Source organism: Liolophura sinensis, chromosome 8 (assembly GCF_032854445.1).
Source record: "Liolophura sinensis isolate JHLJ2023 chromosome 8, CUHK_Ljap_v2, whole genome shotgun sequence".
Taxonomy (NCBI): domain Eukaryota; kingdom Metazoa; phylum Mollusca; class Polyplacophora; order Chitonida; family Chitonidae; genus Liolophura; species Liolophura sinensis.
The window spans coordinates 40792291-40813592 of NC_088302.1; the positions used below are offsets into that span (position 1 = coordinate 40792291).

General features: G+C 38.5%; 2 protein-coding genes across 2 annotated transcripts; one reads left to right on the top strand and one right to left on the bottom strand.

Annotated features, from left to right (window-relative positions):
* Positions 1-2691: 2691 nt before the first annotated feature.
* LOC135473089 (dynein axonemal assembly factor 4-like) lies at positions 2692-10505 on the bottom strand. Its single transcript, XM_064752899.1, has 11 exons — positions 10321-10505; positions 9012-9162; positions 8312-8445; positions 7553-7663; positions 7173-7269; positions 6590-6726; positions 5803-5903; positions 5287-5367; positions 4851-4923; positions 4074-4179; positions 2692-3725 (listed from the first exon to the last, which is right to left on the bottom strand). Exons 1-11 carry the CDS (start codon positions 10441-10443, stop codon positions 3628-3630), a joined length of 1212 nt encoding a protein of 403 aa, XP_064608969.1. The 5' UTR covers positions 10444-10505; the 3' UTR covers positions 2692-3627.
* A 159-nt stretch (positions 10506-10664) lies between these two features.
* On the top strand, positions 10665-21002 carry LOC135472627 (stomatin-like protein stl-1). The gene is made up of 11 exons (XM_064752225.1): positions 10665-10742; positions 11533-11667; positions 12436-12535; positions 12925-12983; positions 14015-14147; positions 14910-14966; positions 15488-15580; positions 15884-15982; positions 16786-16865; positions 17938-18066; positions 18834-21002. The coding sequence occupies exons 1-11, from the start codon at positions 10701-10703 to the stop codon at positions 19047-19049; spliced, it is 1143 nt and encodes a 380-aa protein (XP_064608295.1). The 5' UTR covers positions 10665-10700; the 3' UTR covers positions 19050-21002.
* The last annotated feature ends 300 nt before the right edge of the window (positions 21003-21302 follow it).

Here is a 21302-nt window from a genome sequence, read left to right on the forward strand (position 1 = left end):
GATAAAAATCCGTAAATGACATCTCTGGGTGATGAGAACAGAGATGAAGAATGTAACGGTAAATCTAGGCACGGAAACAACCATCCGATTGTTAAACCCAAACAAGGTCAAAATAGCCTCCAAATAGTAGGCCAAAATATACAAGTGTATGGCCGAGGGTTAAGGTGCTTGCTCTTAAATCACTAGGACACACCAGGTGCGTGTTCAAACCCAGCATTGCGCAGGAAATTAGTGGGTTCCGCAGCTCTCAGGGCAAGCGCGGCCTCAGTGATAATAAGCTGTCGATGTTACTTGCCACACGTCAGTTGTTTACCCTGTGCACGACAGTTTCCTGCACCCATAATTAAAACTGGCACCAGGTCAGTTGTTTACCCTGTGCACGCCAGTTTCCAGCACCCATAAGTATAACTGTCCACACGTCAGTTGTTTGCCCTGTGCACGCCAGTTTCCTGCACCCATAATTAAAACTGGCACAAGGTCAGTTGTTTACACCGTGCACGCCAGTTTCCAGCACCCATAATTATAACTGTCCACACGTCAGTTGTTTACCATGTGCACGCCAGTTTCCTGCACCCATAATTAAAACTGGCACCAGGCCGTTTATTTACCCCGTGCACGCCAGTTTCCTGCACCCATAATTAAAACTGGCACCAGGTCAGTTGTTTACCCCGTGCACGCCCGTTTCCTGCACCCATAATTATAACTTGCCCGAGGTGAGCTGTTTACCCTGTGCACACCTGTTCCCTGCTCCCGTAATTATAACTGGCCACAGGTTAGCTGTTTACCCTGTGCATATCTGTCCCTGCTCCCATAATTAAAACTTGCCACAGGTCAGTTGTTTACCCTGTGCACGCCAGTTTCCAGCACCCATAATATAACTGTCCACACGTCAGTTGTTTACCATGTGCACGCCAGTTTCCTGCACCCATAATTAAAACTGGCACCAGGTCAGTTGTTTACCATGTGCACGCCAGTTTCTTGCACCCATAATTAAAACTGGCACCAGGTCAGTTGTTTACCCTGTGCACGCCAGTTTCCAGCACCCATAATATAACTGTCCACACGTCAGTTGTTTACCATGTGCACGCCAGTTTCCTGCACCCATAATTAAAACTGGCCACAAGCCAGCCGTTTACCATGTGCACGCCAGTTTCCTGCACCCATAATTATAACTGGCACAAGGTCTTTTTTTTTCTGTGCACGCCCGTTTCCTGCACCCATAATTATAACTTGCCCGAGGTGAGCTGTTTACCCTGTGCACACCTGTTCCCTGCTCCCATAATTAAAACTTGCCACAGGTCAGTTGTTTACCCTGTGCACGCCAGTTTCCAGCACCCATAATATAACTGTCCACACGTCAGTTGTTTACCATGTGCACGCCAGTTTCCTGCACCCATAATTAAAACTGGCACCAGGTCAGTTGTTTACCATGTGCACGCCAGTTTCCTGCACCCATAATTATAACTTGCCCGAGGTTAGCTGTTTACCCTGGACACGCCAGTTTCCTGCTCCAATAATTATAACTGGCCACAAGCCATCTGTTTACCCTAGGCACGACAGTTTCCTGCTCCCATAACTGTAACTGGCCACAGGTGAGCTGTTTACCCTGTGCACACCTGTTCCCTGCTCCCATAATTAAAACTTGCCACAGGTCAGTTGTTTACCATGTGCACGCCAGTTTCCAGCACCCATAATATAACTGTCCACACGTCAGTTGTTTACCATGTGCACGCCAGTTTCCTGCACCCATAATTAAAACTGGTCACAAGTCAGCTGTTTACCCTGGGCACGGCAGTTTCCTGCTCCCATAACTATAACTGGCCACAGGTTAGCTGTTTACCTTGTGCATGCCAGTTTCCTGCTCCTATAACTATAACTGGCCACAGGTCAGCTGTTTACCCTGGGCACCCCAGTTGCCTCCATCCAGAATAAAAACTTGCCACCATCATACAGTTGAAAATTCTTGAGTAGGTAAGAAAAGAGTAAAATGAAGAAAGGGTCTATATTAAATGAAAGACCATTAAACACTGTCCTGGAAAATAGTCTGATTTTTTTTTTTCTTCAAGAATTGACAACAGACAGACTTGCCACTCACAATTCACCATTCCCACACAACAATGACATAAACAAACGTGTGGTAAATGTCCATGTCTTCATATAAACATGGTATGGCACACGATCTCGTGGCTTTCTCCCTATTACTGAGCTGTATCAAATCATCAAAGAATTAAAAACAATTGAACACAAAATCAGATCTTTTGTACATTTTGGCGCTTCCGTCATACATTAGATCGTATTTTAATTAGATTGTGACTGATCCTCAAAGTAGCATAAAGACCTAAGTGAAAATCTGAATAGTTTGTTTTTTATGATAGATACATGTTAAACTTAAATGAAGTGAAGTTTGCTTTATTCTGCTTGGTTATATGAACACTTTATGGAAGGAATGCTGATATGATAAAAAATAAAAGGAGATTGCAGGAATGTTTCCTAATAAATTATATGAGTGGTTGTTTGCATCCTTGGCATGGGATGTAACTTCCCAGGTGAAAAGTTCCCAAAATGATTCAGACGTCCAGTCTTAAAACAATCCAGTCAAATTTATATCTAGTGTTTTCAGCATGTTATTTCAGTGAGGCATCACCATGCCTCACTGAAATAACATGCTGAAAACACTAGATATGATGGTCAAAGTAAACTAACACCAGGACAATCAGCAGGGTTGATTCCTTCTTGTTAAGCTGTCCAGACTTAAGCCAGATGTAGTCTTAACTGTAGTGTTATTATTCTCGGGGCCATATCTACACATATCAAGACTTAAGTCAAAAATTCAAAAACCATTACAATTAAAATGTTTTCCACTGTGAAGTTTAAAATTTGTACACTGACTCTTTACTGTAGAATGATGTATCACCCACAATTTGAGTTCTTTTCTGTTCTGAGTTTACGGACTTCCAATTTATGAATTAAGAATTCAGAACTGACTTTAAGAGCTAACTTTCAATTTTTAATTAAGGCACAGGACAATTCATAGTATTAAAATAAAAACCCTTAAAGTGAGTCATAACTTGCAGTATAAAGCTGTATTGAAGTTCAGACGTTAACGTCCGATTTACACCTAAGACAACTTCATGATCCTGGGGTCTGTACCTCACCAAACTCTGGATGGAACCTGGGCCTCAAGCTTACGAGGTGTACACAGGAATAACAGGCCTATGTAAATGTGTACACGAGGCAGTGAACATCGAAAGTACAGGTATACCAAGACTATTTAAATGTTTATTTATTTGACTGATGCTTATTGGCATATTGCAGAGCTTTTCGCTGTATTGCAGTATTAAGGGTTACAAAATCTGGAGGGCCTGGAGTAAACCATCAGCCTTCAGTATGCAACTGAAGAACTTTTCCACACGTCACATACAAACTTTCACCTACAGCATAAGCTCAAATTATACAAGAGATTGGTGAGAAAATCAGGTGAGACACATTGCAGGTTAGACGCTCAGCAAAACTCAGTTCGCCAGTTCAGCAGTGATGAAGTGGAACTTATACAGGGAAGGTGATAGCCTGGGCAAATGGGATCTGACTAAATGACCAAATGATGAGCAAATGTTCACACGGTGTTCATCAGCTGCTCTGTATGATCTGTCTGATGTTCTCAGCATCCTGCTTCAACTGTTCACTGTCAGGACATATCTTCAGGGCTGCTTCATAGTCTTGTAAACCTGAAATACAACAGGCACAAAATTTGTTTAGATATGATGTTTTCAGTAATCACAAGGCTTCACCCACATCACATTGTTATTGCTGCTAATACCAGAGTGCTAATGCAGCTACATTAGCATGTTACTACAGATTTTTGCAGCCGTATCAGCATGCTACAGCAGAATACTGTAGCCTTGTTAACATGCTACTGCGTATTTTAGCAGCTTTACTGGCATTTTACCTCAGATTTTTGCAGCCATATGAGTTAAGACACTTGATAAATATAAGCCCTGAAAACCTGGCCAACATCCACGAAACCAGACCAAATATCATGCATTTGACATACTTCCAATGCACACAATTCTTACCTTCGACATAGAGTTCCAGTTCACAGAAGGCAGTGCCTCTTCTGACATGGGCCTTACACCTGCTGGGGGCATTCTGGGGAACCGGAGGGGTGAGCAGCTCCAGGGCCTGACAACATACATAGGTATTAACTCTCACAAACTCTTGCATACATCAATCTAACAGCCATCAGTTCAGTTACACACACAATATTATACATTATTTATTCATTTTTTTCCTTTGCTCCTTGTATACCTAAATGTTTTATAAGGTAAGTTGATATTGTAGAGGATCATAATACTGGATCATAACATGTGTAATTCTGTAACGCCTAGACTGTGCATTGTAACTCAGTACATGTAGCTCGGCCACTAAAACTATGATATACCAAAATGAGTTAGTACTGGCTGAACAATCTGGATTGCTTCAAATCATACCACTAGCCCTTGACCAGCGATGTTACGATATTTAACACGGCATGGTTTCCTCTTGGGCTCTGCCCAGTTTATCCATCGATGATTGTGCACTCTCATATACAAGTACTTGTGTAAGTGAACTTTATCGTGTTCATTCTGACACAATAAAACATCAATCAAATACAAGATAATACATTTTTAGGATAAAACGATCTAAAGTACCTTAATAATTGCAAGTGAGAGATTCAATAGTTACTTACTTGTAAGGATCATTAACAAGTATTTCCACAAATAATACCATATATAAACTTTTCCAGGAAAATTAGCAAACACAGAATGCTAATTACCGAATACATATACAGTTATAAAACAGCGAACACAAACCTTCGAACAATCCTCAACACACTTGATGAAGTTTCTTAACTTAAGATGACATGCTCCACGGTTAGAAAATAGACTGAGTAAAGTCAAGGAAGAGACAATGTGTACTGATATCATATACAGCTATGCTAATCACACTTGGCGACTGAGTAATGAGTACTTTTTCCACTGAAAAGTTAAAACAGTGCAGTCATTTTGGACCAACACTACCTTTCCTCAGGACTGCATAGAAAACTCACTTTATTCGTCATGGTCATTTTTAACGATGCGTTGCAAAATCATTTTTTTACAAAAACAGACGATAGTTGGATAGATTCCTTGATTATTAGGATAAATGTAATATATACACTCTAACTTTGCACACAAGCTTCATAATAATAATGTGAATAAATGTATGTGCCATCATGGCAAAAATCCTTCCAACGGGTTAAAAGGATACGCAGGCATCTTACTGTCCAATCGGATTGCATGGGAGAAAGCATTAATGGCAGCTTGGTAATCTCCTGATTTGAAAAATGAACTGAAAATAAACACAAAAATATAAATGTTTAATTATTAATATATTAAGAAACATCAAGAAAATCCTTTTCAAAAATCACCTTTCATTATTATACTCTACTTTCCTTTATCAAAAAAACATGAACACCACTTACCATACTTGCCATTTACAGTTAAACAAACACTGAGGGTAGTTAATTGTCAGTATTTATCACCGAAACACGAACGATACTTGCCATAAACAGTCAGTCAAATACAAGCAGCACTCAATCACACATAACAGGTTTAACCATCAACCAAACATAAAAGGTACTTGCCATTAACTGTCAACCAAACACAAAAGGTACTTGCCATTAACCATCAACCAAACACAAAAGGTACTTGCCATTAACCGTCAACCAAACACTGGCGGTACTTTCTAGCCATTACCTGTCAATCAGACACAGCAGGTACTTACTTGCCCTTGTCTCTCAGCCAGAGAGGGTTTTTCTCCTCTTCTGTCAGATCAACATCCTCCAATTCTATCACCTTCCTGGCTTCTGCCTGCTTTTTTAACCACTGTACAAGAAATCAGATGGTATCATTTGTTATCAAATAACAATCTTAATCACGGTCAACTGAGTTTAGGCCAGTGGTTTCCTCAAGGCTGTCTTGCTCCCTCCCCCCATGAACTTGGTCACCATCACAGAAGTGAAATATTCTTCACTATGATGCACCGCTTAAATAAATGAATACAATCAGTCAAGACTATTCATACAATGTATCAACTGGATACAATGTATACACATATGTACATGTAGTGAGCCATCATATCAGAAACATACTGTACATGCTAATAATTATGACTTGTCACGTCAATACAGGTAGATCTCCTCAAAAAGAGTTACCGTATTTGAGTTTTGGTCATTTTAAAAACAATGTGTCAAGGAGCGATTGGAAGGTAGGATGAAATCCCCCAAGAGTTTCAGCACCAAAAGTAACTTTCTGTGAGCTGTATTTCCACTTATAATGCATTTTTTCATCCAAACTGGAAGGGCCAACACTGTGTTCTACAAAATCTTTTTATTATCAAAAGCTATATACTAACTTTATGAAGACGATTCAGTTTGAAAGGGTGAGTTTGCTCACAATTGTGTTATCAGGTTTCGATGCTCTGTATAAGGTGAGATCATTTATTAATACATATCTCAAAATGAGACTCTAGAGCAGATGTGTAAATTATTTGTTAGCATCTAGATTCTAACCTCTTCCTCTTGAGGGGTTTGTGACTCCCTGACTGGGGTAGGGAACACACGCTCTGTAAACTTCACCTCAATCTTCCCCGCACTACGTGTTGGAACACCACGTGCAGTCTCATAAAATATATCTCCTGACTTTGCTACTGAGAAAAGATCAGAGTAACACACATTAAAATAAGTCAGTAACCACAAATGTCATTAATCAGAAAACCTCTCCTTACTTCCTCAAATATACAACAGAATACACATAAGAAACCTACATATAAGAACCACCTATAAGACAGCAAGAGACACAAAATATGGACTCTTACAAAAAATGACTTGCAACACTGAACACATGACACAGTTATCCCCATTTAGTCCCTTTCACTTTTTTCTCTTGTTTTCTCAACAGTACGTTAGAAACTCACTTACTGGCAATGGAATACCTTACAACAATGACCATATCACGCTGTTAACTGCCTTTAGTCTCTCTCACTTTTTTTCTTCTCTTTATTACTAGTATCTCAAGAACCAATGTTTTGACAGTGACAATTTTCAGACAATGATCCTATCCTACAGTAATCCCCCTTTAATCCCCCTCACACACCTTTTTTCTTCTCTTTGTTGACCCTGTTTTTCTGCTTCTCCTCCTCCATCCTCAATCTGTCATTTTCTTCTTTCTCTGCCAGAAGACGAGCTCTCTCCTGAAATCATTCCATTTTTTGTCACGTACCCCATATTTGAATAATTTATACAAAAGAAAATTGGAAAATTGATAGTTTCAAAGTTTTAAAATCAGACTGAGAGATTCAGAACATTCATTTACTATTACCAGATTGAATTCAGTCAAGTGTCTCTAAAAAATGAGTTGAAGCAAAATCAACTACATTTATACAGTCACAAACCATAAAACCAATTATCTGTTCATACTTTAAGATCGCAAATCAATTTCTCAATCAAATTTGAGTTACGTAAAAAAAATAATACTTTTTCAGCTTCATCACGCTGCTCCTGTTTCCATCTTTCCAACTCTTCTGTGGCTTTCCTTCTCTCAGCTTCTTTCAAGTCTTCTATTTTCTGTTTTTCTTCTTGTTCAAGCTGCAAAATGCACCAAATGAATAATGAATGTGTATCAAAGTAATTTCTCTAAATAAGCATTATATAGTCTGGTTTTGAGGTTTCAGCATTTGATAATAAAAACCAACATACAACAATATGAGCCATTCTTGTACTTCTGTCTAATCTGAGTCAAGTTCAATTTTATATCTTTGATTATCCCTTTACACTGGACAAAATCGTTATTCTATTCATAAATAATGTATGTTAATACCATGTCCATGCATACATGAGGAATATGCATTTCAAAAAGAAACTCTTTATTTGAAGAAATGCATATGTTAAATATTACTTGGTAATCACAGCAATTTACATGAAGACTTTATCCAAACCATAACATTATAGTGTAGACATTTTGTGTTTTCATTTTTTCTTTTTTTTTTTTTTTACATATTTTTGAAAACAAATAAATTTGATGTATCATGTTACTGTCTCATACCAGAGTTCCTTCCCCTATTATAAACTAAAATATGTAGGCCTGCACATGGTTCTTGTTGGCCAAAGAAAATCTACAGAACTATAAAGTGAAAGATCATCCAAAAGGTTATACTGTTCACACAGAGGCTGACAGCCTTCAACCATTTAGATCATCAAAAGCACAACAACAAGTCTGCCAACATCCTACCAGACCTTCATCATTTCCTGGACTGCGTATTTGTCAGCCTCTCTCTTCTTCTCAGCCGCCTCCTTCACTGCCTCAGCTGCTCTCTCCTGAGCCAGCCTGATTGCCTCCTCTCTCTTCTCCCTCATCACCACCTTGTCACCTACAAGTATACATCACCAGTACACATGAGAGTTTAACACTATACTTAGCTTTCATGTACATATATATTAACCATTGATATCATATACATCTTCAAGTGAGCAAAATGTAGACCTACTACATATGATACATGTACACTTGGCAACAGCTTTTTTCACCAGATCTATAAGAAGCTACACATATATATTACTTATATGTAAAGTTTACTGATCAGCTCAACATAGTAAATGGAAGCAATTAAATGTAAGGAAGTGAATTCATTAAGAACTCATCAATAACATTCACGTTAGACACATCTACACATGTACATTTCACATGTACTCTTACACACTCTTTTCATCATGGTCCATGCTAATTTAAAATGATTAACTGATGTGTGCTTCCTAGGCAAAGGGCTTTTCATATCACTGACTTCAGAATTTTCAGATCATAACGGCATGACTGTGTCTCCCGATATAAGGCATGTCACAATTAAAATGACGGAACTAAGCCATTAATAGAACTTAAGTGCGTGTAACTCGGGCATAGTTTCCCTGAAGCATATGACATATTGACACATTAACCTACTAGAATCATTGGACTGTAATTGTGTCCAGATAGCAGCCTGTTTTTTAACCAGTTTGAACAGAACCATTCCATTTCCCACGGAGGCTGAACTCTTCCTATCATCCACAGGAGCAAAGAGTAAACACTCAAAGATGTAGGGTGGGTAGCTGACCTACAATAACATCAGGGGAGAAGATAGTTATCTCACATCCAAAATCTTAAAGTATATGCAAACAACAAATAACTCAGAATTCAGTTCCATCTTGCAAACCTGCAGAAAAAAAATCTCAATGATATCTGTTATAATCCCTCTCATTACACTGCTGTCAAATGGCTGGTTTTATGGTAACTCCAAACGCAACAAGCCTGCCATGGCAAGTTGCTACTCCCAGTCCCACTGCTTATCGCTGTTAATTTATCACTTAATAGGTAATCTTGGATGAAGTTCATTACAGATCACTTGCCTTCCATCAATAATGCATATACTACATTGAGATCTAATAGTCTGTGTACTACAAGTGGGAAAGTGTGCAGATATTTGCCAAAGGTCTGTGGCTTACTCCAGGCATTCCTGCTTTCCCTTTCCACACAGTTGACTCAAGTTGTATATAAATTGATTGATTCATTGGAAATGAAAGCTTTTTTTGCATATGCTGCAGCATTCAAAGTTATGGCTGGAGGAAACTGGAGTTCTCTGAGTGGAACACTAGCCTTTGGTACCCCAGGTACACTGTATATATTACTGACTGAAGCATTCTTAAGTACTGTATTGAGTCAGCCTCTCAAATAAACTAATCACTAAATCTCATATAGCAATACTGTACACACTTTGCACTTCACAGATTTCTTAGACGGCTAAAATAACATGGGTATTTCACATAAATCAATTCTCTTCATTTTAAACAGCTTCTAAACAAATCTGATTTCAACTTTACAAGCTCAAACATCTACAGGTCACATAAAAAAATGACCTCCCTGTTGCTAACCATCGTCAATATTGTATGCTTTACATGCATGCGACTGTCTATGAATAACACTGTATCACCCACCTTCAAACTACATGTAGGTTTTAAGGAAAACTACCAAAGCACAATAAATACCATTTAATTTACGATGTATTTTGTTTTTCAGAACTTGTATAGGAAATTTGAAAATTGACAGATTAACAGTCGTCTTTCTCACCCAAGTGCCTAACTTCTTCCTTTCCTCGTCGATGTGGTTTAGTACAAGAGTACTGAGCTATATAAATATATCTTCATGATAATCAGCTTACACGGTACATATATGCTGCGGTACCGGTACATGCATGCATGTTCCAACAACAACAAACCTTCAAATACTCGTCAGATGAAAATATATCCACTTTGTTAGCCTTGACCCCTTTCAAAGGAACGGTGATGAAAACATGAGATTCATTTTCTTCCCAGGAAAAGTCTTTAACGACGATCGGCATCTTGAAATGTTTGATGATGGAATAGAAATGTCAGTTTCGTCAGCTGCGAATGTCAACAACGCACATGTTGCCACACGATCACTAATGAAATCCTGGACCAATCATACACCGGCTTGTAAAATGATAGACGCGTCAACCTATGAAACTTTAGCTTATGCACTGAAGGCAAACGGGTAGTTTATCGGAAATCGCCTACAAGTTATCTCCCTGTACAAGAAAGGCACAACGTGACTTTTGTGCAAGAGGCTGGTTCGAACATGTTGCGATCAATTTCATCTCGAAATTCGGGAGTCTTCCAGGTAAATTATTCGCCATTATACCAGTGTTACATTTGCGAACTGAGAAATGATTCATTTATCACAGAACGAATGTGCAAACCGAGCCAGAAGGGTGACGTATATCAGCTTATGGGATGCTCAGTCTTCGTGCATACTATGAAAGTAACCTGATGCCCCGGGCTCTGCACAGTTTCTCCCAACATAATGCGGACTGTCGTCATTTAAGTGATATATTCTTGAGTACGGCGTAAAACACCAATCAAATAAAAAAAGTAAATAAATACATTGTACAGAGAGTCAGTACTCCCCACCCCAGTGACAAATTCTTAAAAGCACAGCATCCACACAGCTGTTGCCTACCATGAAACACACTCTCTCAATACTATTGCAGTTAAATTTTTCGCCCCTTTCAACCCCCCGCTTCCCTCTCCAAACTCCAAGTGACCACTTGCTTTCTCAGCAATTCTCTTCCCACCCTTGCCAATCAGACACTCGCACTTTCAGAAAGAGCTGGAAACACCCATCATGGACTGGTGATTGGCTTTTTTTTTTTCATGCAAATCTACAGGACAGCCCTTTTCATTAGGGCAATGGTTCAGTTCTGCCAAATTTAAATGACAAGACCCTCCAACCCCATCCCAAACATCCGGTTATTGCTGCCCTTCCTCCCCGCCCCCCCATACTTACCACCACCACTACTAATACATAGCACTTACTTCCAAAGGCCCCACAAACGAGCCGTTGCCCACATTAGTCCCCATTTTTAGTACATTACTAAGAAATACAAGCATGTGCTTCGTACCATTTTCAGAGGCTGATTCAGTCTGCACATCAGCAGACTCGACTACGATCTGGGCTGCCATTCAACACAGTGATTCTGTTTGTACCACAACAGGAGGCCTGGATAGTCGAAAGATTTGGAAAGTATCACAGAGTGCTCAACCCTGTAAGTGTCAACAGCAAACAGTCTAGGAACAAATCTTACAGTGATATTCTAGAAACTTCAAAGAACAGACAGCAAATACGAAAACCTTAGTTTTTTCATTAGAGGAAAGAAACAAACGTAAATGGCAGCATCAGTTTGTTTATTAATGTGTTTGGTAATTCTGAAAATCAATTTTTTTCCTGGAATTTTACCCTGCCCACAGATTTCACTGTATGAATGTACAACTGAGTTGTTCATTTTTACTCCTGTAATAATTATATTATGATGAGCAGTTAAATGGCTTCATGTCTTCAAATGGGGCCTCCATAGTTGGTTAGCGCTCTAGCGCAGCGTGATGACCAAGCAGTCTCTCACCAATGTGGTCGCTGTGAGTTCAAGTCCAGCCCATGCTGGCTTCCTCTCCGGCCGTACGTGGGAAGGCCTTCTAGCAACCTGCGGATGGTCGTGGATTTCCCCGGGCTCTGTCCGGTTTCCACCCACAATAATGCTGGCCGCTGTCTTATAAGTGAAATATTCTTGAGTTCGGCGTAAAACATCAATCAAATAAATAAATGTCTTCAAATGACAAGACTTCAGTTTTAAATGAGGAGACATGGGTTTCAAATGGCAAGACAGGGGTTTGTAATGGCAAGACATGGGTTTCAAATGGCAAGACAGGGGTTTCTAATGGCAAGACATGGGTTTCAAGTGAGAAGACATGGATGAATGGTGATAAATTTTGGATAAATTTTCATAAGTCATAATAATCTGACTTTTTTTTCTTCACAGGGTTTGAATTTCCTGATTCCTGTAGTAGATTCCATTAAATATGTCCAAAGTTTAAAGGAAATTGCCATAGATATACCCCATCAGGCTGCTATTACAGTAGGTAAGTTCTTCTCTTCGTTTCATTCTAGACTTGTAACAGGTACATAATATATGTGTTTTTTTTTTCAATTTTTTTTATCGGAATGTAATATACTGAAACCCACGGTATGTAAGATTTATTGGAATGAATTTCAGACTACACATTTTCCATGGGAAGGCCTGCCAGTAACCTATGGATAGTTGTAGTTCTCCCCCAGGCTCTGTCCAATTCCCTTCCACATTAATGCTGGACACCATTGTATAAGTGAAACATTGTTGAGCACAGCATATAATTCCAGCCAAATATATGAACAATTATTTCCCTGTTTTTATGTCCTTACCAACAGAAATTATTTATTTTTTATTTAACATTACCAACAGAATCATTGCATTTCCATATTTTGTTTTCAGATAATGTGACATTACAAATTGATGGTGTTCTGTACTTGAGAGTGATTGACCCTTACAAGGTAAGCTACACACGTAAACATCGTAGGCAATGTTTGGTAGTCCTTGAATTTACATATATTCTCAGATCTCTATTATTTTTTTTTATACAACTTTGATGGTTAAAGCACTGACTCTGCAACTGTGAGTCCCTTAACCATTGAGGGTGCATGTTCAAATGTAGCTCTCACTGTTTCAGCAGTGACTTTAATAAAGAGGTTTATTAGGTACCTGACGAATGTAGGTCATGTACTCTGGACTATTGGTTTTCCATTAACCTGTCCGCCATCATAAAAGTGAAAATTTTTCAGTATTACGTGAAACAGAAATGAAATAAATATATGTATTTATATCTTAACAACAGTTAGTTACATGTGCAATGGCTGAAGGATTTGCTCTGCGGGTCACACCAGGATTTGAACTCAAATCTCCACAGCTGAAATGCAGTGTTGCACCAACTGTGCAAAATGGAAATTCCACTAGCTGCTGCTGACATAAGCACCAGAAAGCTGTTCCTGATACACATGTAACCATTGATATCAAATCTGCTGAGCAAAATTTGGTGCTAAATAAAGCTCAATGGTGAATATGTATGTATGTTGATGTTACAGGCTAGTTATGGTATAGAAGATGCAGAATATGTATGTATGTTGATGTTACAGGCTAGTTATGGTATAGAAGATGCAGAATGTGTATGTTGATGTTACAGGCTAGTTATGGTATAGAAGATGCAGAATATGTATGTTGATGTTACAGGCTAGTTATGGTATAGAAGATGCAGAATATGTATGTATGTTGATGTTACAGGCTAGTTATGGTATAGAAGATGAAGAATGTGTATGTATGTTGATGTTACAGGCTAGTTATGGTATAGAAGATGCAGAATATGTATGTATGTTGATGTTACAGGCTAGTTATGGTATAGAAGATGCAGAATATGTATGTTGATGTTACAGGCTAGTTATGGTATAGAAGATGCAGAATATGTATGTATGTTGATGTTACAGGCTAGTTATGGTATAGAAGATGCAGAATATGTATGTTGATGTTACAGGCTAGTTATGGTATAGAAGATGCAGAATATGCCATAACCCAGCTGGCTCAGACAACCATGAGGGCAGAGATTGGGAAGATAACCCTGGATACAGTTTTCAGAGAAAGGGAGCTGCTAAATGTCGCTATTGTAGGTGAGTGTTGGTAGATTGACACACATTGTCATTCTGGATAGTTATTATGTGTATCGAGTGGACGGCTGTGGTGACTTGCATGTAACGGGTAGACGATGTTAGGGTGTCCACCTCGAATTTGCAACAGGATCAAAACTCTGTTAGGTCATACCAAAGAATTTCAAAATGGTACCTGAAGAACAAAACAGGACTGGTTGGCTCGGTGCCAGTACAATATGACTGAGTGGGGTGTCATGCCTGGTGTCTTTGTCATGATGCACTGTACTTCAGATAACACACATGATGTCTCCTGGCCAGCATGTGACTGAGTAGAGTGTCATGTCTGGTGTCTTTGTCATGATGTATTGTATTTCAGATAACACACATGATGTTTCCTGGCCAGCATGTGACTGAGTGGAGTGTCATGTCTGGTGTCTTTGTCATGATACATAGTACTTCATATAACACACATGATGTCTCCAGGCCAGCAAGTGACTGAAAAATTGTTAAGTACAACTTTAAAGCTGAAGCACACATTAGAATACATGTGTATGCTTGTATTGAGTTGACAGTTTGCCGCAGCATGGTATCAGTGTGGCCATTTGTATGACCTTATTAAACGTTAATTGAGGACATTGTGAGCATATCTGTACATCCACACATATGAAAATTTGTCAGTAACTTGCCAAAGATCAGTGCTCTAAGTTAACCTGGGTACTATGTTTTCCTCAACCCATAACACTGATAGCTTCTGGACTAATGGCTTTCTTTATCTGATTTCAGATGCAATAAACAAGGCCTCAGAAGCTTGGGGAATAAATTGTATGCGATATGAAATTAGTAAGTCTTGTATTCATGTAGATTTTGTTTCCTGTAAAGTCATTGGGATGTTGATAACTATGGAACATTGTTGTGTGACCCAAGAGCTCAAAAAAATATTAAAATTGTTAAATGTTCCCTTGAACAATGCATGTGGAATCACTGTGGTAGTATACTCTAAATAAAGTATTTTCCACATGTGTATTTTATGTATTTAATGTATTTCACTATTTTGATACAAGCAAGTTTCAGCTATATGTATTTTCTCTTATTAGATGTTTATATTCTGTAAGATAGCTTTGTATTGTTTTTTTTTTTTCATCCTAAAATATTTGATCAATATTTTTAGGTATAAATATTAAAATAGATATTGTTTCAGTTCTTTAGATTCTAAAGAAGAAATGTTATTGTATATCTGCCTCTAAATAATACCATAACTGAACTGTTCAAGTGTGACATTCTGTACACCGTAATGATAAAGCTTTGTAAGCTTCTTCATCATTTGACTGGTCAACCCTCCCTTGTCTGGTTCTTCTCTACAGGGGATATAAAACTGCCTGGCAGAGTTCAGGAAGCCATGCAGATGCAAGTAGAAGCAGAAAGGAGAAAGAGGGCAGCCATATTGGAATCTGAAGGTTTGCCAAAAGTTTAACTTTATATTCCGAATAAACCAATGCCATACTTACTCTTTAGTTTTTAGTAAAATGGTAACCGTTAACTGTGTTATTTAGCTTTCATATCACATTTTTGTCGCACATCTGTGATTTTAACTACATGTATCATATTCTGTTTTGTGTCACTAGAATTCAGTACAGGTATAGACTTTTACCGTTTTGATACACAATGAAGGTGACCGTTCTGAAAATGCTTTCCTTTTCCTTTCTCTCATTTTTTGTATTTATTTTTGGTCTAAGTTTGTTGTAATATTCTTTCTGCAGGTGTCCGAGAAGCAGAGATCAATGTAGCAGAGGGTAAAAAGAGAGCTCGTATTTTACAGTCTGAGGCTTTTAAATCAGAACAAATCAACCAGGCTGCTGGTACGTACATATACATGTAGTACGACCTGGTAATAGAGGACATTGCGCTCTGAAATGATAACTTTTATCATTTCCACCTTTCATTAGAACAATATTAACATAATGGTATTCATCATTGAGTGTTCTTTTTATTAGTTGCTTCGGGACCGGTAGATCCATGATCAATCCTTGATCGAGTCACACCTAAGACTTTAAAAGAGGAAGTTGTAAGTTCCTCTCTTGGCGTTCAGCATGAAGGGGATAATGCAACGATAATGGCTCGGGCGGGGCGGCTTACTTGCCTTCGGTAAGTCGTTTCAGCGAAGCCGCACTAAATAAAAGAGCGGTGGAAATCCGTCCTGCAATAAGGAGGCACATTACACGTACATGCACCCTAAGGATTCCTTCGTCGTCATATGACTGAAAAATTGTTGAGTACGACGTTAAACCCCAAGCACTCACTCACTCACTCACTCACTCTTTTTATTAGTTATATTTCCACAATGTCATGAATTTGTGTATTTGAATGAGTTTATAAGCGCTGTGTTTAGCTATAGGCCTTCACAGACTTGTACATAGCGTGACGTCATTCATGACATCTTGTAAGTCTTGTTCATTCATCAGTTGATGTACATGTACAAAAGTTAACTAAACATGTAGTACAACATCAACCTGTTGTGTTCAGACTGGAACATCATAAGATCAAAATTATCCAAAAATGAACACAGTGAAACAATATTTTTATCAGGTAAAGAAAGCCGGTCAGTTCTAATATCTTGGTAGCAACAGAGTCTATGATCATATTTGTATTTCTCATTACACAGGTGAAGCCCAGGCCTTAGTGACAAAAGCACGGGCCAAAAAGCAGTCTCTAGAGGTTGTGGCCCAGGCTCTATCTAAACAGGTGAGTTGGGTTTAATCCCCAGTGTGACGAGTTTCACAGGTCACTGGGCTCTTATTGAAACACTTCCTTGATCTGTGACATGCTTGTTCATACAATTTCTAATGAAGATGCTTTATAGTTTCCTCCCACCATATTGATTGCTGTTATCGTATAGGTGAAATATTCTTTGATTACAGCGTAATACACCAATCAAGTAAAAATGATACTTGTTTAAATCCAGCTTCGGACCAGGAGATATATAGACATATGTGCTTGTAGCTTAAGGTGATGTCCAGTCAACTTTGGCTGCAATTGAAGCTGAAGCACCTACTGGCGAGCTGCCAGGTTTTTTCCTATCCATTTTTACAAACCTTGCCTGTAGAACACAAGATATCAAAATTGGCAGAATATCAGAACATATCCTTAATAAACTTTTCGCGTGTTTGTAAGGTGTTTATTAAGGCATATTCTGAAGGCATTATGCTGTGTTGAATGGTAAAATTGTACTTTTTCTGAAGCACTGAAACTTAATATCAATCCAACCAATGTAGTTTTGTCTCCAAATCAAATTAAAAATGTGCATAAATTGAACTGAAAGTTTCATTGGGGTCGCTGTGAGTTCAAGTCCAGCTCATGCTGGCTTCCTCTCCCGCCGTAAGTGGGAAGGTCTGCCAGCAACCTGAGGATGGTCATCGGTTTCCCCCATCATAATACCTCATATAAGTGAAATATTCTTGAGTATGGCGTAAAACACTAATCAAATAAATAAATAAATAAAGTTTCATATGCAAAAAGGTTGAGAAATTAGTGTGATAGAGTCAATATCACCTTACTCCACCCATAATTTTCTTGGGTAGGTTTATATATGTAATTTTGTATGAACCTTTGTGTAATTTTGTATGGACCTTTGTGTAATTTTGTATGGACCTTTGTGTATTTTGTTAGGACCTTTGTGTAATTTTGTATGAATCTGTGGGTAATTTTGTATGAACCTTTGTGTAATTTTGTTTGGACCTTTGTGTAATTTTGTTTGAACCTTTGTGTAATTTTGTATGAACCTTTGTGTAATATTGTATGAACAATTATCTTTCAGCACGGACTAAATGCGGTGTCCATGAATGTAGCAGAACAGTATGTGTCAGCATTTGGGAATATAGCCAAGGAGGGAAATACAATCCTGTTACCTTCCAACACAGGCGATATCTCATCAATGGTCTCACAAGTAAGCACATGTATTATCTTGTGAAGGAATTTTAATATAGTATAAAGTATTCAGTTGTATCAAAGGCTGTTAACAATGCAGAAATATACAGTATTTATTTCTTTTTCTGATTAGTAGTTAGTTTCCACCTTTTTTCTTGATCTACAGAGCTGAAAATAATGCCTACTTTTACAAAGTAGTTTTACATACATATACCTTTAATTAACATTATTATTAGTAAAAGAGGCAAGTGTGGCAGTGAAACAATGTGCCACATACTTTCTGTAAGAATTTTCACAAAAGTTGGTGGTAACAAAAAGGCTGGTGACCAGTAACACATTTGTACACAGGTATTACGATAACTGTAATCCTACGCCTTCACAGAAAGTGAGGTTATTAATTTGTGATTGTTCATCTGCTTGTCCATCTGTCACAATTTTGGTTTCCATGCATTAACTCCTCTGAGTATTGTCTGATTTTGATCAAATTTTGTTCTATTTGTGTCACCTCAGATCAAGTTTGAAAAGTAGTCAGACCCGTGCAGAAGTTCTGCATATTTAGTTATTCTCCTGATTTTGATTTGTTGGTGATCATAATGCAATAACTACTTAAAATATTATCTATTATTGCAAAAGTGTGCACAGTGATTTGTGTAAACCCAGATCAAATTTAAAAGTACATTTTGATGTGTGCGGAAGTTGTGCGTATTTAGGGTGGGATAAAAATTGTTCTTTGTCCGTTTGTGTATATTGTTGTTAAAGTGATTGTTTTCTTTTTATAATCAATAGGCCTTGGCGATTTATAAAAACATGGTGACTGAAACTGGTGAAGGAGGTGGCATCAGTCAACCAGGGGCTACAACTCATTTGGAAAACACACAAGATGCAGAAGAAGTGCTAGCAGAGGATGGGTTACCTGCCCCTGATGGTTCAGGCGGTACAGATCGTGTGGACTATTATGACGCAAACTATCCGGAAAAACCAGACGGCAAGACGCCATTATGAGACTGTGTTAACAGTAGGAATCCTCCTTTGGTTTTATAATCCTTAGTATAAATAAGAAGGGTGAAAGCTGTGGCTCCTAGGAGCAGAGAAAAGCTGAGGTCAGACAATATTCCTCTTCTGTCACCAAACACCTCTACACATTTGAATCCCCATTCTGTTTGTGACGAAAGGCACAGACGTTTTGGTTGCTGCGGGGAATCAAAAACAGCAGGAGTATTACTGAACATAAAAGTGGGCTAGTGAGTTAGCCTAACTGTTATAAGCAGCAGCCATGGATCTTGCTGTCTACACAGCATAAACATGACAACTTTCACCCAAGTATAGAGCTTTTGTTACCGGTTTACAAATATATCTTTTGTTGTATAATTCAACAGGTCTCCCAGATCAATAAAGAGTGAGTGATTGGGGTTTAACGTCGTCAGTAAAGAATAAATACATACGTATACATACATAGGTCAGAAGCAGCTATTCTCAGACTGGTAAGAGACAATGTCGATTTTCAAACTTTACAAGTGACTGTGGTAGGCCTACATGAACATCAAATTAACTAGGTTCTACTGGCTTCGGTCGAAAGTCAATGAGCCCTGTGTTCTAGGATCAAATCCAGGTTTGGCTGGTTTGGCAGCAGGTGTGTGTCCGGAGATTTGTCATCTACCAAGCAGTTAGCTCGCCTGTAGGAAGTAAAGAGAGGCATTGTGAGAGGGGGATCAGATGCTGTCGCTGAAGGTGATGATGTCGGGGTCCTTTTTGGTTAAAGACTTTGGCCAATCATAGCGTTGCAGTGGCCACCCATAGTTTACAGGTAACCAATCGCTGGTAGCAGTTTGTATCGCAAGGAAGACTGTATACCTCATACATGTAGCTCATTATTTCCCCCAGCCGTTCACAGGGTTGTGGTGTTACTTTTTTTTTTTCACTCCACATTCCTCAACCAGTGTCATTTATGTGAAGCATTCTAGTATTCGTCTTGAAACACCAACCATCCTAAATACATCGCTATTCTGAATTGACTTGTACATCTACATGTAGGTGTCTTAGCACAATGACTGCAAAGTGAATACTGAACATTTATAGAGTTTTTATTACAGTTTTTATTGTTTTGTGTCTCAGGAGATTGACCTACCAAACCAAACTGGCATGAGTCCACACTTGTCTGTGTACAGGCACATGTAACAAAAGGTTCTTGAGGTGATTCCATGATAGTGTGGTCAGTGACAAATATGGTCAGTTTTTTCGAATCCAATTCCAGTGATTCGACAGCTTCCTTAAGTTAGTATGATTTTCCAACACATGGCATGTGGTGGTGGTTTGAGCCATGTTAAACCAGTCCACGGCCTATAGCGTGAACCATAATCTTATATGGCCTTTAATACTGACATACTGGGGTGCCCGCCGTGTTTCGTAGAATGCTATTCCTTCAAGCAAACCCTGGGTGATCGACCTGAATTCAGCCCATTAAGTTCCACTGACAAATGAGATGGCACGTTTAAAACTGTTAAACTGGTTGCATAAAAACTGGTTGCATAATTAAGATCTGATTTCACATCGTGACTCTTCAATGACGTTATAGTGCAGACTTATAACTCTGGCTTATCAGACGCAAATGTTCCAGACTGATGGGCCATCATCAGATGGGTTTTCTCATGATTCAAATATGTTCCACAAACGAGTGGACGTAAAATATTAAAGAATTTATTTGCAAAACATGAGAAATATAAACAAAATTTACATACACAACTGACCACGCAAAACCTTATATAAGTGAAAGGTAGACATTTTGATTGTCAATAAATTGTGAAAAATGTCAGATTTGCTTCAAGTGTTTATTATTGTATTTTTGTACGGGATAGGTATGATTGACATAGCCTAGCTCGTTTTAAGTAGAAGTTTATACAGTTATGAAAGAGAAAATGTCCCGTGACATACATTTGTATTTTGGTATAGAATATATATGGGAACAAACTTGGTCAAGGCTTTTAAGATGAAACAGCTTTTGTCTGATTCCTGAACGAATGGAGATTCTGATTAAGGTATATGAAACGTCCGTAACAGCATACATACAATTGAAACTAGGAATGCGGGTGAACTATGGTAAGTTGCAATTCCAGTCTTCTACTGCTTTGTTTAATTCCAACAAAATTATTTACCGACCCCGATAGCACAGTTGGTTGAGCGTCTGCTTCGGGAGCGGTAGATCCATGGTCAATTCTGGGTCGAGTCACACCTAAGACCTTAAAAGAGGAAGTTATAACT